Source organism: Diabrotica virgifera, chromosome 3 (assembly GCF_917563875.1).
Source record: "Diabrotica virgifera virgifera chromosome 3, PGI_DIABVI_V3a".
NCBI classification, from domain to species: domain Eukaryota; kingdom Metazoa; phylum Arthropoda; class Insecta; order Coleoptera; family Chrysomelidae; genus Diabrotica; species Diabrotica virgifera.
Window position 1 is genome coordinate 36,406,812 of NC_065445.1, and position 25,942 is coordinate 36,432,753.

A 25,942-nucleotide genomic window follows, 5' to 3' on the forward strand; every position below is an offset into this window, starting at 1 on the left:
CGCTTTTGCCGTTATGTTTTACTCACAAAAATCTACAGGATGAGCAACTGTACAAATTCAATTGAAATTAAACGACCACGTGAATTTATTTTCATTATTTTATTATGTTATAAAAATATGCCCAAACTTTTTCGATGTGTGTACCATTATACATTATAGTCTGGATACGTCTCGTCCTTGTTCTCGCTTCTTGTTGCTTGTTGCCATTCAATAACTTGTTTTGGTATTATTGTCTGAACCATATAAGTTGTTTGTCCTTTACACGCATAAGCAAACTTAATAAGTATTTACAAAACCGATTGACAACCAACGATTCAAACCATTATCGTTGGTATTATATATTATTGGTTATACATATATTATTATCGTTGGTTAAAATCGTCAAGATGAAGTTGCTTTTTGTTTTGTCTTGTGTTTTGTTTGTTCAAAGTGCAAAGAAATTGCGTAAGTATTTAGTGTATATTTTTTATTTGTTCTGGTAGTACATACAGCAAACAGTTATTCAAAAATAAATCTATTAGTGAAGAAAATATTAAAAGAAAAGAAAAGCTATAAATAATTACCACATTAACATATTTCTATTAGTCCATTGAAATGTTAGCTGTTTTAGCTGTTAAGACCTTAGTCTGCATTTTTCAAAGGACGCAATTTGATTGTTGGTTGGGGGGGGGGCGCATTTTGGAAAATGAAATGCAAATTTTTTTGGTTCTTTTTCTCACTGTATCTCGTAAACTAGCAATTTTGCAAAAAAATTTATAAGACATCTTTTGTATCAAATTAAATTGTCTACAACTTTATTCCTATTTTTTTTATTTAGCCTAATGCCCCGACAACTAATAGCCATTGACATGGTACTGTTGATTTCGTAATCAGATAGGTAAGTAGTGTAATGTGTAATGTGTGTGTTGAGTAAATGTCTTGTTACTTAGTAAAGTCGACTATTAGTCGAGGAAATTAAGCATTTTGGCTCGCAATTTTCTCGTCCAGCATGGATTTACTTGGAATTTTCACAGAAGGTAGGGACTAGTCTAAGGGTCATTTTCTATATAATGCCGCTGTACGCTAAAACCTTGGGGGTGGTTGCCATCCCATCTCGGGGGTTCATTTCGGAGTTTTTCGGTACATTTTAACCAGGGAAATCAATGTAAAAAGTAATTCTAAGAAAAAAATGTTTTTTATATTTTCTTCGTAAAACTAACATTTTTAGAGTTTTAGCGCTTGAAAGAAAAAGTTTTTCGACGAAAAAATCGACTTTTTTAGAGGGTTTTTTGAAAATACCTCGAAAAATATGCATTTAATCAAAAAAACTGTCGATATCAAAATTGTATCTTTTAGTAACACAAACCAAATTCTTTTTCTGTAATATCTTTAAGACCAATACAAACCGAGATACGGCATGTTAAAATTATCTTTTTTCGTGAAATGCATAATTTAAAATATTAAAAGCCAAATAACGAAAAAAACTTTGCATTTTTCGAGGAAAACTTAAATGATATTTTTTCAAACATACAGTTAAACCTTTCAAAATATAATAAAAAGTTTCTAGCATGAAACTTAAGCGACTTATGATCAAACAAATGTCGGTACCTGCTTTTCTCTATGAAAAAATCAGTGAAAACAACGCCTTAACTACCCTTATAATTAAAAATTGGCCTTCATCTTTTTGTAATTCCTTTTATATTTGTATTATCAATACACCCAAGAAGTTTGACCTATTTAAAAGGCCTAATTTTAGAAAAATTGGAGTTTAAAGAAAAATTGATTTTTTGCTATTTCCTATTTTTTACCTTTGACTTCAAAATATCTCCGAAAGCACTGGAAATACGAAAAAATGATAAACTTCTAAATTATAGCTTTTTTAATAACTAAAATTCTCTTATGCATAGATTTTCATCATAGTGAATAGTTATCGAGATATAGCTGTTTAAAATCTCTATTTACGGGCAAACACCCCTTATTCGAGCCCTTTAAACCCACCCCAATTAAAAACTAAGGGATCTTAAGGAATTTAGTTTACACAGTCTTATAACTCTTCAAAATCGTTTTTGAAAAAACTTTTTATCGTCAAAAATTAAGGACCCATCTTAATAAAACGATTTTTTTTTTTTCGAAAAATTCGAATAGTCCGCTTATGGATCATTTTCATTGTACCTATGTATAATACCACAGAACCCATTCGTATACTGAAAGATAAACTAAAAAACTATTTGTATTTGTACATATTTGTAAATTCGTATTTTTGTGTAAATAAATGTTTTTGTAATTCTCTAATTCTATTTTTTTTCTGTATAGATCTATTAAATTATCTACTTATAAAAATTGTAATGTTATTAAGGGTGGTTTTTAAGGGTTGAAATATTATGATATTATATCCTAAAGCATAAAACAATCATTATTTAACCAATAAAAACCAAATTTTGCCCATATTAAAGTTTACAATGTTTTTATATAATTTTTGACAATAATGGGTAGTTTACACCCCTAAAAATAATCAACCCCCTTAAGCATGATACAGAGTATGAAGTACAGGTGGAGATGATCCTAATCCCAAATTTTTATGGAAATCGATGCAAGCCGAAATTACTCTTTTAGGATAAGTAAATTTTTTATATATAGCTCCAACAAGGGTGGTTTTAAGCATTTATATATTATGATAGTATATCCTAAGTCTTAAAGCATAAAACAAGCATTATGTAACTAATAATAACCAAATGTTGACAATATTAAAGTTTAAAATGTTATTTTATAATTTTTTACAATTAGGGGTAGTTTTCACCCTTAAAAAACCAAAAGCGTACAACGGCTCAATATAGAAAATAAACTAAAGGGTGTAATGAGCCTAATCCCAAATGCTTGTACAAATCGATGCTGGACGAAAAAATTTCGAGGTTTTGCCATTTTTTCAGTTTCATTTCCTCGACTATATATTACTTTTATCATAAAATGGAAAATAATACAGTTATAAACAAAAATAGCTAGAAATTTGAAAACAAGTTTTCTTTTCGGATTTATAACTTTTTTGTGGTCATTTTACAAAAAAAATTACATCAGATCAGTATTACAGAGGGTTTTTCAACAAATAATTTTCGCTGCAAATTTATTTTAAGTTCAATAATTTATTTGAGTTTTACAGCCTCCGAACTTGACCGGGTTTTTTAATAACCGGTTAAAACTAACCATTAGACTTAGTTTTCTATTATATATTCTTTTATTTACTATATGTTTTTATTACGGCGCACGTTGTCGCCCCGTTCCGCTGTACTATAAACTAGCCAATGCTTTTCATATCAGACGATTCTTCAGCGTGACCCGTGAGATAGCCGTGCCGCCCACATCCCCGTCGTAAGATAAATCAGCCTTAAGGGGAGTTATTGGCATCATTGTGTAATTGTGGTAATTCATCTTCTAAGTGGCAGATTTAAAGGAGAAATCGCCTTGTTGCCACGTATCCCAATTATACCCACTTATACCACAATATTATTCAAAAGGCTTCAATTATCTGTTCGATAAGCATTCCCGATGACCGTTAACAAATCTCAAGGCCAGACAATGTCCGTTTGCAAGATGGATTTAGAGAATCCATGTTTCTCACATGGTCAAATGTTGCATGCTCACGCGTCATGCTCAATGTTAATTAATAGGCAAGTATAAGTTAGAATAACATAATTCATCATCATCATCAGTGGCGTCACAGCTCTTTATGAACCAAAGCCTTCTTCAGAACAATCCTTTATTCGCCCCTGTCTCTAGCAACTCTTCTTCATGCTCTAATTCCAATAGAGTTTAAATCATTCTCTAAGTTGTCTTGGTACCTAAGTCTCGGTCTTCGTCTTGCTCGTTGTCCTATCGACCCTCTTCGGTCAAAAACTTCTCTAACTATGGCCTCTTCCTCTCGCCTGATTACATGCCCTATCTATCTAAGGCGTGCTACCTTAATGGATTTTACGTCAGTTTCTCCAAAACTTCTATACAACTCAAAGTTGTAACGTCTGCGCCACAAACCTTGTTCTTTTATCCCTCCATATATTCTTCTTAGAATTTTTCGCTCGAAACGTTTGAGCAGTTCTTGGTCATTCTGTGTAAGTGACCAAGTTTCTGAGCCATATGGTAGCACTGGTCTTATTAGTGTTTTATATCCAGGGGTGGGCAAACTTTTTGTGGTAAGGGCCACAAAAAGTTTTTGTTCTATTACAGAGGGCCGCAAAATTTGTTATCTACGGTAAAATTTTCAAATGTTATACTTTTTTTTACTATTAATTCTAATTTTGTTTAAATGGCGTTCGCAGTGATTTAGGCATGCTATCTGCCCCCCCCACACCCCCACCACAAAAATATCTATTTTTCTTTCACATTGCTATTAGTTACTTATACATGGGCGCCCGCAGAGTGGGGCCAGGGGGGGCCGTGGCCCCCCCTGAGATTTTACTATTTTGTATATTTTTCTGTACTCAAACCTAAAAAGTTAATACCTTTACGTTGACATAAAAGGTATATTATACAAGTATATAAACCAAAAACAAAATTATGGAGATAATGGTTGCGTTCATCAAACAGAGAGCTTGGAATCGGATTGCAATCGGATTGGAAGCTCTTTTACTAGTGAACGGTGCGCTGAATTAATCGGATTGGAAGCGCTCGCCATTTTATTCAGCCTTAAATTTGTTATTGTGCTGTGATAGCTGAATCCCGCCAACTTTAAAATTAAGTTCAAAGTAAAATGGACAATTTAATTAAAATTGAATATAAATACAATAATTATTGTATGTAATTTATTGTAAATATTTGTAGTTCTTATTTATATGTATCCTATATATAGTTAATATCTAAATTAAGTTAGAACTATTTGTGTTTTTTTATTTATATAGTTACTAGAAATATTAACACAATATGTGTATAGTAGATACCTAACTCATTTATTTTCCAACAATCCAGTTTTTGATTGATTCACAAATCTTATAAAAATTGGTATTGATTGCATACCAACTATTTGTAATTAATATTTACCTACAATAAAATTAAATTTAATATAGGTAGGTAGATACCTATACAATAATACTCCATATTAGTTATTTTCAATAATATTTCCAATTTTTTATTCTTCTTCACCCACCGTTATATTATTAATTTCTTTATTTAGCATACCTACTCAATATTGCATTTATCCAGAACATTATTGCCTTCTATATTATAAAATTGTGTAAAACACAATGTTCGTTAATCGAATATTTTCTGTATCAAATTTTAATCCTCTAATTTTGCATTTTATTAGTTCAAACCTTTCTACAGCTGACCGAATCTTTAATTTATTATCAAAATTTTCTTGTTCTTGTAATAAACGTTTATTATTCTGGTAAGATTTCATTAAGTTAAGTATCTAGATATGCTGAATTTTGAATGAGATATATATTCGCTGGTAAAATGGAATCTGCTCGAGTTAAATAGTTAATAGGCCTGGATCCTGCATACCAAAAGAAAGTTTATTAATAGCAAGCTGAAAATTTATTATTAGCTTAACGGTGTCTAGTCGGACAAACTTTGATGTTTTAATTTAAAACAAACACTGGAACGGGAAGTTTTAATTGTTGAACAGGTTACAGGTTTCGAACGTCAGACTACAAAAACGTCTCATGTATTGTGTCGGACATAACTTCCAATTGATTTGCTACTCTTTCATTAGCATGCAAAATCAGACTGCTATTTATCACCAATATAATTCCTATCCTCTGACATGTTCTACGTGTCGGAATTATTAAAATGCCCAACATAGAGAGAGAGAGACATACTTTATTGATACAAGACCTTCGACACTGTGTCACACCGTATATTGCTGGAGCGACTTAAGAAAAAGGGAATAAGAGGTCTTCCTTATAATTTGTTCAAATCTTATTTGGAAAATCGCTCCCAGAAGGTCAAAATAAATGAAACTTTAAGTGAATCAGCTCCAGTAACGTACGGTGTGCCACAGGGGACGGTTTTGGGTCCGGTGCTTTTTGTGTTATACATGGACTTTTTATTTTCAGTTCTCAAAGAGGCTAATATTATATGCTATGCAGATGACACAGCCATTGTTGTTTGTGAGAGCACTTGGGAAAAAACTCTTACCATAGCAGAGGAAATCATGGCAAAAATTAAAAGTTGGTTTGATGTCAGTCTGCTTTCAATGAATATCGAGAAGTCCCACTTTATGTGCTTCACAATGAATGAAGCCACGTCACCAGAAATTTTAGCTCTTAAAGTACATAAATACACATGTAAGGATCACAAAAAATGTGATTGTCAAACTATTAAAGTTGTTGATAAAATTAAATACTTAGGAGTATTTTTTGACAAACACATGAAGTGGGAACCTCACATTGAATATATTTGTGGTAAATTAAGAAAAATTATGTACAAATTTTACATTTTAAGAAAATGTTTAACAAAGGATACTATCATAAATATATATAAAGCCCTAGTCGAATCTATCCTAACATATGGAATATGTACCTGGGGTGCAGGTTATTCTAACGTTCTATCCCCCTTAATAATAACACAAAAAACAATTTTAAAAATCATTTTATTTAAAAAGAAATGTTTTTCTTCAGAAGATTTGTTTATAGAAGCAAATGTAATGCAGATTTTTCAACTTTATATTAAAACCATTGTCAGACTCTATTGTAATAATAAGTTACCAAAACCCAGCTCAAACCATCAATTTCTAACTAGATTTACTACTAATAATATGTTAACGACTACTACACCAATATATTACACGGCTGTTCAAAAAAGCTTACTCTTCACAGCTCCAAAAATATTTAACTCTTTACCTCAAGAATTTAAAAATAAAAAATTTATTAAGATAAAGAAATCACTTTCTAGCTGGATAAAAAATATAAAAATAAATAACATATTCTAGTAATAATGTAAAACTTTATAGAACATAGACATAGTCTTTTGTAAATCTTTATTAGGTTAAGTGAATTTTCTCTTGTTTTCTTAATAATCAGTTACCTCCATTAGATTAATTTTATTGATTATAATAAATAGAATAAGTACACACACAAACAATATGTTCATCGTGTACTTAGCATCTAAGTTTTTGCATGTAAACTGATTTTTTCTTGAAATAAAATTATTTTTTATTTTTTTTTTTTTTTTTTTTATTTTAAAACAATGTACTAAAAGGCCATCGACCAAAGTCTTTCAGCCAACTGCCCAACATATTTTTCGGACAAAAATTTTTTCATATATTATAATATACAAAGTTTGCTATTGAATAAACTTAAAAACAACCTGCTAGTTTTCACAATCATAAACTTGTCAGGATGGCACGTTCCACAATTAAGGCTTCCCCTGTTCCAGTGTTTCTATACATCAAAGTGTGTCCAACTAGACACTGTTAAGCTATTAACAAATCTGAGCTTGCTATTAATCAACTTTTTTTTGGTATGCGGGATCCAGGCCTAGGTACGAAATTTTTAAAAGTAGACGTTTTAAAAAAAATTTAATTATACAGTTTAAACAGCTTTTTCAAAACTATTTACAATCATATTATTTGTTGTCATTTCATGGAATTAGGCATACTCCAAATTTAATATAAGTACTATGAAAAAAGAACTAGAGGGAGATATAATCTATTTTTTAATAAGATTCTTTGATCACAACCAACTAACTCTTGAGATAAACTGGGAATGCAGTAGACATCCCTTTATGATGCTCATACAGAAGCACATTTCCAAGCAATCTTACATTACAAAGTTGTTGCTGGCATCCTATAAAGGGAAAAAATAATTATTTTGCATGGTTACGTTATCTTGAAGCTGTATTCGATAAAAAATTCTGAAACGAGAAAGCTCACTTTAATACTTATCTGGGCAAGACATTTTACTTCCATATAAAAGACATGGCGTTTCGGGCCTATTGAGCCCCACTTGCCCGGATAAGGGTTAAAACAGTAAAAGAAAACGCAGCAGCATAAGGTACTGTTAGTTGGGAGCACTCTGAAGACCACCATGTGTTCGTTGTTCTCTGATAATACCATCAATACAGATAGAATTATTTCTACGAGTATGGCTATGTCAAACGAAATAAGGATTGAGAGACCTTTTAGATGCTCTCAGTGAAACAAATGCAATTTTAGAGCCACAACCAAATACTAGGAAAGCTAAGGAAGAAATTCCTCTTATTAAAAAAAGAATGGAGGGACAATTCTTGTTAACAAATTCTGCTTAACAATGGAGGAGGAAGATATATGAAAGGTTGTGTTACAATACATTTAGTTTTTATCTAAGCATGAAAATAAATATTATAACCACATTTGTACTACATTTATTTTCAAACAAACCAGTTTTTTATTGATTCACAAAAAATTTTTATTGATTACGATTTACAATTAACCCATTCGCAGATACGACTATATATGCATGTACTTACAAAGGGAAATTACTGTCTGCATATGAAAATGTGTCCACAAATGTGTTAATACAATATTTACAATAAAATTATATTATAGAATATTTACAATAAAATTAAACTCAATATACACATTGATATTCAAGATTAGTTATTTCCAATTTTTTGTAATTCTATATTATTTGGGTGAAAATCTTATGTCCAGAGCTCTTTGGCAAACCAAACGTATCCCCAGCAACAAATTATCTGGTTTACTTAGCATCCACATCATAAACATTAATTTTTTCCAATAGAATTATTCTGTTTTCAAATTGGTGGATATGACCAATACAATTAAATAGTTCCTGGAAATATAACAATATAATATACATGATGTTATTAATTTGTTATACAATTTTACCTGGAAAGTAGTTCTGGACATACGAAAATGTTCTCTAAATTGGATATTGAATTATGGTTTATATATATTTAATTTCATCTCATCCTTCTGGAATAATTTGAGGTAGGTACATCTGCTAAATGTATAACGGCATTTGCTAATTTCGTCCCCAAACAAAAGTTCTTCAAGAATATTATCCATTTTAGTTTAGACAGTTTCAGTTTTATTTAAAATAAAAACAAAACTGTCTAAATAGGTTATAAATTATATAAACAAAGAATAAAAACATAAACAAATGGAACACAGAACACTCTCAATCGAATGTCAAACGTCAGTCGTTCACTAGTAAAAAAAACTGTCAGCGTTTCAGCGCAAATTAATCGGATTGCACTCGGATTATTCTGGTGAACGCGACCAATATTATATTAAACTTAGACCATGGTCTAAGATATTAAATATAATACGTCGAATACCTACGAACCTACGCGCCTTTTGAATGCAACCGGCAACGTCGTAGCACAACCACAATCACATGGTGGTGGTGGTGATGGTGATAGATAATCCGGCCTAGGGGTGTTCATTTCAAATATACATCGATGTTTTTTGCGATGCATCAATCTGAAAGCTTGCATCGATGTTTTTCGATACATCGAATTAATACATCGATGTTTTCGATGCATCGATAAAACATGAAATGCCCATGCGCGTGTCAATTATCATGTGACGCGCATGCGCAGCCGCCATGTTGAATGAAAACGGGTTTGAGTTTGAAGTTAGAAAAATGAGGGAAGAGGAGGGAGTTAATGCCATTATCCGCACTGGATAAGGCAGGAGAAAAAAGAAAGAAGACTAAAACAACTCTGCGCTTGACCTAAAACAGAATGAAACAAAGAGAGGATTGGTTCTAAAAGATGACTTGAATTTGACTAGTTCATTCGATGCATCGAAAAAAATACATCGATATATCATAAATATTCACTGTATCCGATGTATCGGATTGATTCGATGCATCGAATGGTAAATATCGATGTTTTTCGATACATCGATGTATATCAAGCTTCCCTAATCCGGTCGCATGATTTGAGTTTCCACTAGACTTGTGTTATGGACGGATTTTACGGGCTGTGATTGGTCGTATTCAAATCAATGACATATTTGTTGATGACATTTAAAAGAAATACGTAACCCTGCTGTTTTCTCATTTGTTTTTGTTTATTATGCAGTGTGTTTATGTTATACAAAAGAAAAATATTGATATTTTAGTTATTAATCTTGGATTTTGAGACTATTTTATACGTTTATACTTGTTTATTGTATTCATTTTTAAACAGCCATATTATTTCCAGCAAAAGTTATGGAACGTTTACAGATACCATAGTAATATTTATAAAAACAAAAAAACAAATTACTTTCTGCTTGCTTCCTATATTTTGTAAATTTTTAAAGCTTTCTCCCAGACTCATTTGAGTATAAGGTGGCTAATTTTTCCGAAATAAATGGAAGGGATGGCGCATTTAATGCAGTGATTTGAGCTAATATAACAACACAAGAAGATGCTCAAAATTGTCAAAAAGAATATGAAAATGTTAATAAAGTAAATTTTAGAGTTCTAAGAACTTATCCAAATGATTCTATGAAGCTTGTTTTCAAGGTAAATATTGATGTTAATATATTCACTTTCTAACTTTATGGGTTTTATATTTTGTAGGGATGAATAATTCACATTGGAGAGAATTTTAAAATATTTTGCTAAGCAACAAATTTTGTGTTCATTTTGATTTAAAGTTCAAAACATATATTCATATATTGTAAGATATTAAATAGATTTTTTTTATTACAGAAAGACTATGGATGTCATCGCAATACTCAGGCTAATTTGCCTTCATCAAAGACAAAAAATCCGTCATCTAAACATGTTAACTGTCAGGCATTCTTAACAATTACAGTGAAACAATCAAGTATGAAAAGGTAAAGTCTATTTGCTAATCTGAGACACAACTACTGTCTAGTGACGTTGGTATTTTTTTTTGAGAAGTTAGGTTGCTAGACGTAACTGGAAAAGACTACACAACCAAACATAACTACTCATAGCCAATATTATTATTAACAGTAAACAGGCATAAATAACATAACATACACCAATCAATAATTATTTATTTACACCTTTATAATGTATTGATAACAGATGAGAGAAGTATTTATTGTACAAAATAAAAATATTTTATAGAAATAAATTCCACAAAATTTTATGAGTTTAGTATACACTCCCATTATTTCCAACAATTATTTTTTTTTAGTGAAAGATTAAGTTGATTTGAGCAGTTAATATCTATTGTTGGGTAGGAATTTTTGTGTTGTAAAGACAACACTTATATATTACGATTATAGATATTAAAGCTCCTTTTGATTGTATAAATAGAGAAATAATATGGTCAGTAATGGAAGACCTGGAAAGCCCACAAAAGATAATAAGCCTGGCAAAAAGTACATATAAAAGTATATAGAAATGTACTGGCTAAAGTACAAATAAACGGAAACTGATCGCCAATAATAAACCTAAGAAGAGGAATAAAACAAGGGGACAGTTTCATTCATATTAGTAATGGATCGAGTAATGAAGAGTGCTAAAAGAAGGTCAAGGCAAACAGTCAACAATAGGGTATAGGAATTTAGTACCAGTGAAAATGGAAGGATTACTATATGCAGATGACCTAGAAATAATAGCAGACGATAAAGAAAAAATGCAAAAATTAATGAATATATGGGTGGAAGAAATAGAAAATTTGAAAATGGAGGTAAATGTAAAGAAAACGAAGACCATGATAGTAACCCAAAAGAAAAGGGAAGAAACAAACCAAACGTTATTTAGTCGCAAAAATGAAATAATGGAAACAATCTCGACGTTTGAATACCTGGGAGTAATAATATCAGAGGATGGAAAGGTAGACAAAGAAATCTCATACAGGGCGAAAAAAGCAAATAAGATCTACTATGCACTAAATAAAACAATATTTGGAAAGGAAGAATTAGAGAAAGAAATAAAACTAAAGGTATACAATGCAATATATGTATCAACTTTAAAATTATGCAAGTGAAACATGGGTAAACAATGCAAAAATAGACAGTACAATAAGCGCAGCGGAGATGAAGCAGTTGAGAAAAATAGCAGGAAAAACAAAATTGGACAGAATAAGAAATGAGGATATTAGACAAAGGCTAAAACAGCAATCGATAATAACGAAGATCCAAAAAAGAAATTAAATTGGTATGGACACATTAACCGAATGAACCAGGGAAGACTACCAAAGCAGGTGATGGAATCAAAAAGGTATGGTAAAAAGAAGGAAATGGAGGCCAAGAAAAAGGTGGATCGGTCAGATTATAGAAATTGGGCAGGAAAAACATATAAACAAATGAAAGAGTTAGCAAAGGACCGCAAGAAATGGAAGAGATGGATAGAGGATGAAAAGACCTCTGACACCCCTGAGGGGCATAAGGAGTTTCGAGAAAGAAGAATTTTTATTAAGAATTTGTCACTCAGATAGGTTCTTCTAAACTGTGGTGGTAATTCAATGGCTTCTCCAAATAACGCTTCAACAGGAGTGGATCTCATGGCACCTAGACAAACAATCAATTGAATTCAGCAATTGATCGTTACATTTATTTTCTTTAATAAATTGGTGCTAGCAGATGCATATAAGATGGTGGCATAGTCTATGATCGACCTTATGTATGATCTAAAGAACAGCTCACTAATAAACAATTTAAAAAACGTTCTATTTGTTTTTTTTTTTTTCTCTATACCTACCATTAATTCCATCATAAAAGTTAGTATGACTATTTTATGGCAATTCATTTAATTAAATTAAATATGTATTGCAGTTTAGGCAGGGGAATGGCCACTCTCGTATTAAAATTTCCTTCTGAAGTTCTTACAACCCTTAAACTTTTATATGTTAATACTTTGTTACAGTCTCCAAGCCAATTTAGTACATCAGATCAAATAAGTCTGAAAGTTAATCATACATTTTTAAGACACAAATAAATATAATATTATCTCTTTTATAAGTATAAATTATACTATTTAATTTTCTTATAACATTACTACCCCCTAGTTATATAATTTTTGCTGAATGTAGATCGGAGAAAACTATAAGTACTTAATAAAAAACAGCATACAAAGTACGTAAATACTCTGAAAAATATTAACTTTACATTTATAAATTAATATATTCATTTGTATTATAATATTTATTGTAGAAGAAGAACTATAACTTTATAAATTTAAAATGTAAATGTGTATAAGTATTATAACCTTAAAACTTTGTATGTCCTTGATTTGAATACGACCAATCACAGCCCGTAAAATCCGTCCATAACACAAGTCTAGTGGAAACTCAAATCATGCAATCCGGCCACGCACCACCATTCTACCTGTTTTCGTCAAGCCGCTCAGAGTTCACAGCCGTTGTTTATTTTCTTTGCGTTGAGATTCGCTGTGTATTTTATTTTATTATTATCGTGTTAGCCTTACGGGCGGTTTCCGGTTTCTATCATTTAATACAAACACAATCCTTATCAGGTAATTTGATTTATTAACATTTTCCTTAAACTGCATGACTATAGTTTTGCTGGTTTATTCTTTAGAAAAAAATGGACATTCGAACATTCTTTAAAAGAAAAACAACCGCCCTCGAGGAAGTTACCGATTCCAAAAAGAATAAGGCTTCAACTCGTAGCCCTATCCCTAGCACAAGTAGTGACATAGCACGCGAAGAAGAAGGGGAACATGAACATGCAGTAAAGGAAGCAGAGCCTAGCACTTCTTCGAATAGAAATACTTTAGCGGAGACAGCAGATCAGCCTGATGTACAAGAAACCATTGCCCGAATATTTCCAGACGGTCAATCAGAAGACATTGGAAATTTTGTAAATTCCTCGTCGATTCAAGATAAACAAAAATACCAATACGATATATTAAGAACTCCGTATACGCCGTCCCCTACCTATGATTTTAAGCAAGATGTTGATCCAAATAAACGGCCGTTTGTACACAAATGGCTTCAACAATATGACTGGTTGGTTTATTCCAAAGTTCTTAAAGGTGCCCTTTGTAAGTATTGTGTGGTTTTCCCACCTGTTGTGACACACGGTAGTACCTTAGGCGCATTTATAACAAGGCCATTTATAAAATACAGGGATTTCCACACGCAGGCCAAGAACCATTCTAATTCTGCCTGGCATAAAGATTCAATTATCCGTTCCAAAAATTTTATTGATGTGATGTCCAATAAAAAACTAGATATATTGTCTCTGATTGATGAGGGAAAGCAAATAAATGTAGCGGAAAATAGAAAAAAAAGTTCTTCCAATTATAAAAACAATAGTTTTTTGTGGAACTCATGATATGCCTTTAAGAGAAAGCAGCAAAAATTCTGGAAATTTTTTGGATCTCTTAAAATTCAGGATAGACGCTGGTGATACAACTTTAGAGAATCACTTGTTGAACGCAGGTGGTAACTCTAAATACACTTCTCACAGGATCCAAAATGAAATAATTTCATTGGCAGGACATGTAATATTAAAAAATATTGTCGAAGAAGCAAATTCTTCCAAATATTTTAGTGTTATGGCTGATGAGACTGCGGACATTTCGGGACATGAACAGTTATCTGTTGGTATACGGTATGTATACAAAGAAAATGAAAATTTTACGGTGAAAGAAGAGTTTCTTGGTTTTGTGAAATTAGATAAACTAAACGCTGATAGCATAGCTTATTCTATTTTGGAGTTTTTGGAAACATCAGGTTTAAACATGGACAAACTTGTAGGGCAGGGCTATGATGGATGCTCAACAATGGCTGGTGAAATTCACGGTGTTCAGAAGATAGTACAAGATAAGTATAAAAAAGCATTCTATTTTCATTGTGCCTCCCATAGGTTAAATTTAGTCATAAACGACATTAGTAAAATAGTTGAAATTCGAAATACCATAGGTACTGTTAAAGACGTAATAGTATTTTTTAGAGAGAGTACTCTAAGAAGAAACCTAATTCCCAATATACCTTTGTTTTGTGAAACTCGTTGGTCAGCTAAATATAAATCTTTGCGGATTTTTGCTGAAAATTTTAAAATAATATTTAAAACCCTTTTTGATATAAAAACTGGGCAAATTTTAATGAACTCTTCTACTACAAAAAGAGCAGCTCAGTTATGGGCTGCCTTAAATTCCTTTACGTTTGTTATTTGTCTAGTTGTGGCAAGTAAATATTCAAATATTTTAGAGCCCATTGCAAATACGCTACAAGGTATTTCAATTAATTTTGTAGATGTTCATCACCACATAAATTTAATTACCAGGACTTGTGAAAAACAGTGCTCAGAGGTTGATTCAAATTTTGCAGACATTTTTTCCTATGCATTATCTATCTGTGAGACCCTCAACATAGAAGTGGGAAAACCACGAATTTGCGGTCGACAAATTCATAGATCTAACTATGAATCTGATTCAGCAGAAGATTATTTTAGAAAATCTATATTTATACCATATTTAGATCATCTGATTCTTGCCTTAAAAACAAGATTTTCTAAAGAACATGAAGTCGCCTTCTCTTTGTTTAATATTTTACCAAAAAATATAAAATCTTTAGATGTTAAATCTTTCGCAATTAAGGTAGGAAATCTATACAACATTGAGAATTTGGAAAGCGAATTAAATATTTGGAGAGAGTATTTATCTCAATCTCAAATAGCTGAGAACATAACCATTGAAGATCTTATTCAGCACTGTAAATTTTTTCCTGCTATCAAAGATAGCTGCATTCTTCTACTTACTTTGCCGTGTACTACCTGCACAATTGAACGGAGTTTTAGCACCTTACGCAGGATTAAAACGTGGATAAGAGCTACAATGGGACAAGATAGACTTGTTGGGCTAGCATTGTTGAGTATCCATCGAAATCGTCTATTAAATATTTCCAATTTTTCCACTAAAATACTAGACGAATTTTGTCAAAATAACAGAAGACTGGTTTTTAGTTAAGAATAAAATTGCATGCTATTTTGTATTACTTTTAGGTATTACTTTTATTACCTTTTAGCATTAATAACATTTATTATAATATTTTGTTTTGTATTTTTTAAGAGTTGCTTTCGTGGTTTTGTTATTTGTTCCTAAAAGAAGTTGCAATATTTTGTTTTCTTAACGTTTTAAAAATATAAGTATTACATACAACAGTTTTTTATTTTGCCCCCCCCCCTGAAAAAAAATCCTGCGGGCGCCCATATTTGAAAGGAAATTCCGTGCTAATATTGGCCATGAGCCGATGGGTAGAGGGGATTTGACAGCTTTCGCCAGCGCTGTTAGTGGCAGTTTTGTGCATTTATCTGATAAATTTAAATGGCGCGCCATGGGTAGAGGAGAGGGGATTTGACGGTTTTCACCAGCGCTGGTAGTGCAGCGTTGCCACATTTAGTAGATTTCTACTTTTTTGGTAGATTTTTGAAAATTTTTTAAAAAATTCTAGTAGGCAATATTTTTTAGAAGATTTTTGGTATATTTCAACATTTTCTTATGACTAAAATAAAATTTGCTTTTTAATAGTATTTGCCCCATTTCTAAATTAATTTTTAGACATTTTGTTACAATTTCCCAATGTCATTTACGAAAATAAGATTCAGGGGTGGGATTCTGTGTACAATCGCTAACACCGCCGACCGCTTTTTATCAATGTCAATATATTTGAATTTTTAGTTTTAATTCAAATATTTTCTTGTTTTACAAGAAAGTGTCACTTCAGCATCAACTAGCAAAACTAGAAAATAATTCAATTAAAGCTAAAAATTCAAATATTTTCACGACAATTGACATCGATAAAAAGCGAAGTGTAGATATCTACAGTGCACGGAATCTAGCCCCAGGACGTAGATGATGAATATTAAACAGAAATGAAACTGGATTCTGGTGTAACAAACTTGCAGATTTCAAGTAGCAGTGCAATCAGTACCTATTTCAGGTGTTATTGAAGAGTTCTGGTATTCAGTGAGCCTGTTAGAAGCTAACGATGGAAAACTAAAATATTTGCAAGACAACAAATGTTGTGTTTGCGTGTTTCTAATGTAAAATGCGAAATAATTGTTTGAAGAATGTGATCCAGACATGCAGATGTTAAAATCAGTGGATGACAAAATATTATATACAAATATTAAATATGAAACTGATAAAAATTAATTATAGTTGGTCATTTTGTTCCCCAGTTAAAATATAAAAAAGTTTGGTTTTTGTTTACAAACAGTCGTATTAATTTCTAGTTAAACTCCCTCTGTGGCTCAGTGGTAAGAGCGCCTACCTTTGGATCGAAAGGTCCGAATGGTCGTGAACTCGAATCTCGCCAGGGTAGAGAATTTTTCGTTTATAATAAATTAATAAATGAAAATAGTTTCTATCCTTGTGTGATCGGTACCCACCGGAGGGACCGCAGACGTTCGGATATAATTAGCGTCTCTGCAAAGACAATGACATCGACTTTGCAAAGTAACAAGACACTTACTCAACACACACACTACACATAACACTAGCTACCTATGGTAAAATCCACTGTACCATCACCATGCCAATGCCCATTAGTTGTCGAGGCATTAGCTAAATAAAAAAAATTTCTAGTTAGTCAGCTGTTATTTTTATTATAAAAAGTCCTAAATTATATACAAATATATTAATAAAGTTTTATAGTATATTTTAGTTTTTGATAAGTAGATTTTAGTAAGCTAAACTTACAGTAGATTTTCTAAATAAAATGTGGCAACGCTGTGTTAGTGGCAGTTGGCAGTTTTGTTTTGTGCATTTGATAAACTTCACAAACTGGAATGGCGGGTAATATGGATTTTTCAAAAAAGAAAACAAGATATTGCAGCTCTTGTATTGATTCATGTAAAAATATTGAATATAACAGTACTGGATGCAGTTATTATATTCGGAAACATTGCGTACATGTCCCGTATCAACTAAATCCTTTCCTTTTTTGGTGTTGCTGATTGAAATTGGATATCATGGGAAATAAGACTTGAATCCAGTATAATGTTTAATATCCATTTTGATAGAATTCAAACAAATTACAATTCATACAAATTACAACTTTTAATAAGCAAAGCAGTAAGCACACAAAAATAAACCGAGGTAACCTTTAAAATGTTAAATAATTCATATAAACTTATTCTTTTTCTCAATGGTCTCTTGCGTAAGCAGTCATCCAGTCGCACGAACTTATATATTAAATATTAAAATTATAATGAATAAAATAAAAAAAACATAATTAATTTTACTATTAATTCTGTGTATTCGTTTAGTAATCAGGTTACAATAATATTTCAGTTCATACTTTGTGTCTTTCTAGATAAGTATCTATTTTTCTCGTTTTGTATATTTCACATACATAAATTTTATCAGAAAAGTATAAGTTTCAAACCGCGAGATAGCGCTACCGTCGAAACTCACAGCCAATAGATGCAAAGGACATACAGTGTGTCGCAAGATGATGACACCCCTATATTTCGGCTATCATACAGATTTTAAATGTTGATGGTTTACATTTTTAAGATAGTCAACTGAAATTTAAATTTTAAACGCGGCCTACTGCGAATTCACAAACAGGACGAATTTTCGATATTTTGCTTCGCGTCAGAGATGTCGGAAAAAGTTATTTGGAAAAGTTGCTCCAAATATTATTATAACCCCACATACCCAATTTCATGACCAAATTCGCACTTTTGGTTTTTTTCAGTATTTGTACTCCAGATCCTAACAGTTAAGTTTGGCTGGCCCGAGATGTATCTCGGGACAGCCAATTGTACGTTTTAGGATCCTAACTACAAATATTGACAAAACTAAAAGGAATTTTATCATGAAATTTGGTATGTGGGGTTACAATAATATTTGGAACGACTTTTTCAAATAACTTTTTCTGCTATTTCTAATGCTAAGCAAAATATCGAAAATTTACCCTGTTTGTGGATTCGCAGTAGGCCGCGTTTAAAATTTAAATTTCAGTTGACTATCTTAAAAATTTTGAAACATCAACCTGTATGACTGCAAAATTTCAAATCTGTATTTATTTTGATAGCTGAAATATAGGGGTGTCTTAATTTTAAATGCCACAGACTGTATACATAAAAATAAATAACGATATAGGTTTGAAAAAATCTTAGATTCCCTTCGTTGTTTTTGCTCCCTTTGAAAGAATTAAATAATAAACAAATATTTATGAAACATATTATTTATTATTTACAAATTTTCAATAATAATTATTAAATTTTGCAAATGTTGTTCTACATAAAGATTTGTAAAATGCTAAGATATCTTCTTTTTTACATATGTGTCTTCCTTGTCAACTGGCACGGAATCATTTTGAACTGAAAAATGATTTCTGACAAGTGATAAGTAAAATGATATATTTATCTTCAAAATCTTTGAAATGATTTTCAAATTCCTTGAGGACCGTGGCAAATTACAAGTTCTTCTTTGTAAACTTATTTTCTGGTACTTAGATTATTGAATGATTGAAAATGAACTAATTCTTTTTTTTTTTTTTCACTGTTATGATCAATGAATAGTTTGAGTTTCATTTTAAAAGAATTTATCTGTTATCATATTGTGTGCGTATAAATTTTGCTCTGCAATGTTATGCTTAAAATATTTAAATCTCCAGTGTAAACGCAAAATCACATGGATATTCAAAACTTAGTAAATTTAGCAAATTAAAAAATATGATTGTGAATATAATGCTGATAGAAGACATCAGTAGTTTTGGTTCTTACTCTCCCAAAATGCTACGAATTCACGATGATTTAATTCTCGTGAATGGATTAAATTGAAAAAAAAATTAACAATATTAGTTACAATTGAAATGACGTTGTCTGCTTGCAAAATGAATGAGCGAAGAAGTATTGGCAGACCAAGAAAAAGATGGTGCGATAACTTAAACAATTTAGGAGGCTTATATTGAAGAAGAAACAGGATTTAAAGCCTACATACAAGAAGGAAGAAGAAGAAGAAGTACTTGCAAAATATTTGTGCACAATACCTGCTGATGGCGCAGTGAAAAATAATAAATCATGTTCTGAAAATTGTTAATGAACGTAATATTTAAGTTTTCTCATACTAGTTGGTTAAGGAGTAATTTATAATTTTCCAAATATTTTCTGACTACTTCAAAAATATCCTTTCCAGTTGTTAGAGATTTCATGGATTGATTCCATTGATAATGGTTATGGTTCTTCATAAGTATTAAAATCGGTATTAGTTGCTCGAATAAATATTAGTAAGTGAGCTGTGTCAGTTCTATCAACACGTTCATCCAATACAATTGAATACCACATCAATTTATCTCCTAAAATGGATTTAGTTGTTTTTGTACATTATTATTCATCACTTCAAGTCTTCAGAACGATAGTTCTTCGTGATAAAATTCGTGATCTTCTTTTCGACATAAAATTCCACTTGCTTCAACTAAACGATCTTTTATAAATGTGCCATCTGAGAACGGTTTGTTCACTTTAATTAATTTTTGGGTAATTATAAAATTTGCTTTTACAGTATCTTCAAATTCTTTATTTTGTTTTAAGAAGACATTTTATTCCAGTGACAAATTTTTTTAATAATGTTTCAAAACTCTGTATCGGAAACCCAAATAATTGACCGCGTTAGGTTGAAAATCTGAGGAACAGTCATTATTTAAATGACTATTTCACTAGACTGTTTTTAACTGATAAAACGTCATAGCAACGCATGGTTTCCTACTGACAAAACTCCTTAGCGACATGATTTCTCAGCGACAAAATTATGACAGATCCGTCACGAAAGTGTCTGGTAATAACAAATAAATAAAGATTATATTTCGTTGATATGGTGCATTAATTGTCTCGTGAAATAGTCTTGTCGAATATGATTCGAGAGAAAATTATTTATCGGCGAAATTTTCTCTTGGTTCATTCAAGTTCGTTGCCTTTTGGTAATTTTCGCTTATGAAATTTTGACAAAATCACTCGACTGACGTCTCGTGATTTAAGTCAAAATTTAATTCGCGAAAATTGCCAGGCAACAAACTTTCATACCAGTCGAAAATATTGCCGGCAAAATTTTCTCTCTTGTGATATTATATACGAAAATAATTCACTATTTTCCGAGGGCCACAAAAAAATGTCCAAAGGGCCGCATGCGGCCCGCGGGCCGCACTTTGCCCACCCCTGTTATAAACAGTCAATTTCATTTTTCTAGGTAGTTTTGAGGCCATTTGTCTTCTTAAGCCATAGTAACACTTCTTATTGGCGAGCAATTTTTTTTTTCATTGACATTGTTATCTTTATTCAGCAGCGAGCTTAGGTATATGAAAGTGTCGACACCTTCCAGTTCTAGGTAATCAATTATTATTCTTGTAGGTATCGGCAGGGCCGGATTTAAGGGAGGGCAGGCTGGGCAGCTAACCGGGCCCCCACATTCCAGGGGCCACCACAAAGCCCCACGTATAATAATTTTTGTCAATCAAGTAACTGTGATATTTCGTTATATGGAAGGTTTCACTCATGTTGAAAGGTTTCTCATATGCTTACTAAATTACGGTCGTAAAGCAGAAAATATATTGTTTATTTCTCGAATGACATTCTTGCAAGAAGATAATATTGATTTGAAAAACTGCAGGGGACAGTCCTAGGATAACGCGTCAGTTATGAGTGGAGAGGAAAATACAATGGTGTTCAGGCTAAAATTAGAATATAATATTTTGGTGTTGTGGATTCCGTGTGCCGCCCACTCTCTAAATTTAGTTGCAAAAGCTACAGCTGAGTGTTGTCCTGCTGCAATAGAAATATTCTTTGATTTCTTGGCCTATATGAACTATATGTATTTTTCCCTTCCTCTACATACAGATACAACTTGTTAATCGAATGTTTAAAAGTTGCGTCTTTAAGCGAAAGAGCAACGCCGACCGTAGCAGAACTATTATTGTTCCTAAAAGAGTAAATATTACTAGATATTCATCTAGTAATCATAAGGTCATCAAAGGAACATTATCCAAAATTTCAGAAGACGATGAGCAAAAATTTGAAACTCGTAGCGATGCAAATGGTTAGTATAATCGAATGTGTTTACTGGAAACAGGAATATTTTGGAAATATTTTGGAATGAAATCTTAGAGAGGCCAAACAGCACAAGTCGTATTCTCCAAGATCCAAATATTGACCTTAATTCAGGAGTGGCGGCACTTGGATCATTTAAAGAATTTATATTGTTTTAAGGAATATTTCAGAGACTGAAATGACATCAGCGAAATTTAGGACTCAAAAATTGTATCGCTATTATAGATCACTTCATTTCCTCTTTAAGTCAGAAGCTTTCTGCATATGAATCCATTCATTCCAGTTTTTAATTTTTACATTATTTGGAAAATTTAACTCCCAATGAAATTGAAGCTCACTCACTGAAGCATATCGACAAAAAGTTCCCGTACTTTAACCAAATATTTTACTGTAACAAGATACAGCTCTTGTATTTCTTAGTCTTTAAAAATATATTTATAAAAGTAGATCAACATTTTTTTTAATTTCTAAAAGGGAAAACTCTGTTGTTGGCTGTATCATCATAGTTATAACAACAATTTTTTTAATGGTAGGAGCTAGGGCCCCACACTGCCTTAAATCCGCCTCTGGGTGTCGGGTTGCTTGACCTAGTGCAATACATATATCGATGGTATAGTGCACAAATGTGGTAAGTACAACTTTTTTAGAAAATTGATAAGTACACATAGTACATTATTTTGACCCAAAGTTTATTGTGCACAAATGTGGTAAGCAAATAATGAAACGTGTAAGAAATACAAGTTGACATAATGTGGTAACTGCTAAATATAAGAAAAATTAAATAAGCCAAATGTTGTATGTGCCCTTACCACAAATGGTTTCTCTTCACTGTTCTCATATTATGATATTTCTGGTGATGAATAAATATTTGTATTCATTCTTTTTGCGAATTAAACAATTTTTTCCTTGATATTTGTTATTTAATTTCATTTAGAAGCTTGTAGTATATACCTATCAAATGGGGTATGTACAATATAAGAAAAGTACATACCTATAACTTTCAAATGGCTGTACTGTAAAATGTTAGTTTTTGCACTTACCACAATTGTGCACTATGCCATCGATATTTGGTCTTTTGAACATTTATATTTAGTTCCATTATCTGTGCAGATGCTCCTAACGACCGAACTGCTTCAGTCAGAGATTCTATGGACCTACCTACCTATGATGTCCATGTCATCTGCGTATCCGACAATTTCTGCTGATTTGTTAAAGATAGAACTATTCGTATTAATCTGTGACTCTCGAATTATCTTTTTTAATGCCAAGGTAAATAAGAGACACGATAGTCCGTCACCCTTAGTCCATTTTTGTAATGGAAGGGTCTTGAGAAATCGTTTTTAATTTTTACCATGCTCTCTGCTCCTGTGAGTGTAATATAAGTTCAGTTAATTAGACAAGATGAAGCGGTATTTGAAATTCTACCATAGCAAGTAGAAATTTACCTCTACTAACTGAGTTGTATGCGACTTTGAAGTCCACTAATGTGTGCTGGGTATCGACGCCGAACTCTAGGGTTTTTCAAGGATCTGCCTCACTGTAAAGATCTGGTCCATTGTTGATTTAGTAGGGCGGAAACCGTATTGTACAATACGTAGAATAACATAATTATTTGGGGTAAAAATCAATCGTTTCATATCTCCTTTATGGAACTTAATTCATATAAAAATTAGCAACAACAAATTTTAAATATATCTCATAAAAATCAAAAATTTTTGTGGATTATGTTTCATTGCCAATATCACGATATTTATTTATACTTGCCATAAAATTATTGCAGAAACCCCTTTCTTAATCCTATTACAAAGTCATTTGTATTTGAATAGTGGCCCTAAGGGCGATGTCAGATTATGCGTTTTGACCGGATGCGTTTCCGCCGCATCCGGTGAAAACGCATAGTGTGACAGATCGGTCCGGTTGCGTTGGAAACGGATACGTTTTGAGTCATCGGTACGCGCTTACAAACTGCACCAGACTAAACGCATAGTGTGACAGGTCGGTCCGGTTGCGTTGGAAACGGATGCGTTTTCACCGCATCTGGTCAAAACGCATAATGTGGCATCGGCCTAAGTCGGCGTTATCGAACTGCCTCCCACTTTTTCAGGTAAATATTTTCATACATGAAATGCCTCCCAGGTACAATCGAAATGTCTCCGTTTCGTTAATCATTTAGGCTGATATTTTGTCTATTTAATCTCTGTATAATGAGACAATGTTGCCAAATCATAATTTAAATAGGTACTATCCATCTATTTTGATTTATAAAAAATTAACATTATATTCCTCTTGTCTTTTGTTTACTTCAAGATAAAAAGTCATATATCTCGCTTTTAAATATATCATAGAAGAATGTTTTAAAATTAATTGTCCTGTATCCCCTAAAGTAATATCTTCAGACTTTGAAATTTCCATTCATAATAGTATCCGTATGGCATATCCTGAAGCAGATCTTCGTGGATGTCGTTTTCATTTGGGTCAGGCATGGTATAGAAAGGGTTCAAGCACTGGGCTTACCTCCAGAATACCAGAAAAAAGGTGTTGACTTAACTGAAATTGCGAATTTTTTTATTTATATTTTTTGTCTTTCATTCTTACATCCTGAAGATGTGAGCGATTTTTTTGCTATAGATTTGGCAGAAATTATACCAGTCGATGAAAGAGTCACCCAGGTTTGTGATTATCTTGTTGATAATTACATATCTGAAAATTCGACATTTCCTCCACATCTTTGGGCTGAGCACTCTTCATCCTTACAAAGAACCACAAACCATTGCGAAAGTTTTCGTTCCAAGTATAATTCTTCTTTCTACTGCCGTAATCCTAACATTAATAATTTTATTGATATAATTTTACAATTGCAAATAAATACCTACATTAAAATGAATTCTGTCTCGACACCAAAAAAAAATTGTTGCGATAAGTACAGCAAAAATAAATTTTCTAAATGAAAAAATTTTAGAATTAAAAGAATGTGAAATAAATCGTGACCCGTCAAAATGGCCCGGTCAAAACAGCCCAGTCAAAAAAGCACCGTCAAAATAGCACGGATACAAAATAGCCCGGTTACAAAATAGCCTCGACAAAATAGCCCGCAAACAAAATAGCCTCGACAAAATAGATCGCACACAAACTAGCCCCGGTCAAGACAGCCCCGACTAAAACAGCCTCGGCGAAAACAGACCAAATAAAAAGTTTTACCTTTGAACGGAGTACCATTTATTTTAATTCACTATTCTAATTGGGAAATAGGCCAAAATTTAACTTTAAAAAAATGATTTTATTAACGTTTCGACTTCCACTTTGGACGTCGTTGTCAAAATACAAAATATTAATAAATTAAACAAAAATGTTGTTGCTTAGTAAAAAAATTCTAATAAGTTAATTTAATCTGACTCATTCATATCGGTAACTCAGACATATATTATACATTTTAAAGTAGAAGACTTTAAAATGATATTGCCAATATTTATGAGTTGCGTTCCTGGGACGACTTTATGGAAAATAGTTCATTCGATTACATGAAATCAACTTTAACTTAAGAATATCCGTCACAAAAAATCATAGCATGTGATCCGTCTTTAAAAAGACAACCACACGCAATGGTGACAGTACAATTCTCGTGTTAGTGATTCCTTAGTAAATCACGGGGAAAAACCAGGAATTTTTTATTCTGGTCTCTCCTAACAGAAGACACAGGGTTCGAGTTCCCTGAAAAGACCATTTTTATTTAATGTGGTTAAGGTAAACATCTGAATACAGGATAATTACCATTTCCGAAAAAATATATTTTTAAGGGATTATTTCATGATGAATTCTGAAGGGATCTTTTTGTGGTGTTATTTTTAATAAATCTAGAAAATACTTTTTATATTTTTATATTTTTTGTCAAATTATTAATAACAAAAAATAATGATTATTATATTATAATGGTTATAAAACTAATTATATACAGTGCTAGTCAAAAGTCCGTACCCCCCCTCGTATCTTTTGAACGGTTATACATATAATAGTGAAATTTGGAGGGAGGAAATAAACGGACGTACG

General features: G+C 32.0%; 1 protein-coding gene and 1 long non-coding RNA gene across 2 annotated transcripts in view; one reads left to right on the forward strand and one right to left on the reverse strand.

Moving 5' to 3' along the window:
* The first annotated feature begins 227 nt into the window (after positions 1-227).
* LOC114338385 (uncharacterized) overlaps positions 228-25,942 on the forward strand; it is a 42,506-nt gene continuing 16,791 nt past the window's right edge. The window contains exon 1 of the mRNA XM_028288976.2: positions 228-444. Within this exon, the coding sequence (XP_028144777.1) occupies positions 387-444 (58 nt within the window). The 5' untranslated portion in view covers positions 228-386. The remainder of the gene's footprint in view (positions 445-25,942) is intronic.
* On the reverse strand, positions 8,292-9,281 carry LOC126881832 (uncharacterized). Its single transcript, XR_007697025.1, has 2 exons — positions 8,792-9,281; positions 8,292-8,735 (listed from the first exon to the last, which is right to left on the reverse strand). It is a non-coding gene; the product is annotated as an uncharacterized LOC126881832 (long non-coding RNA).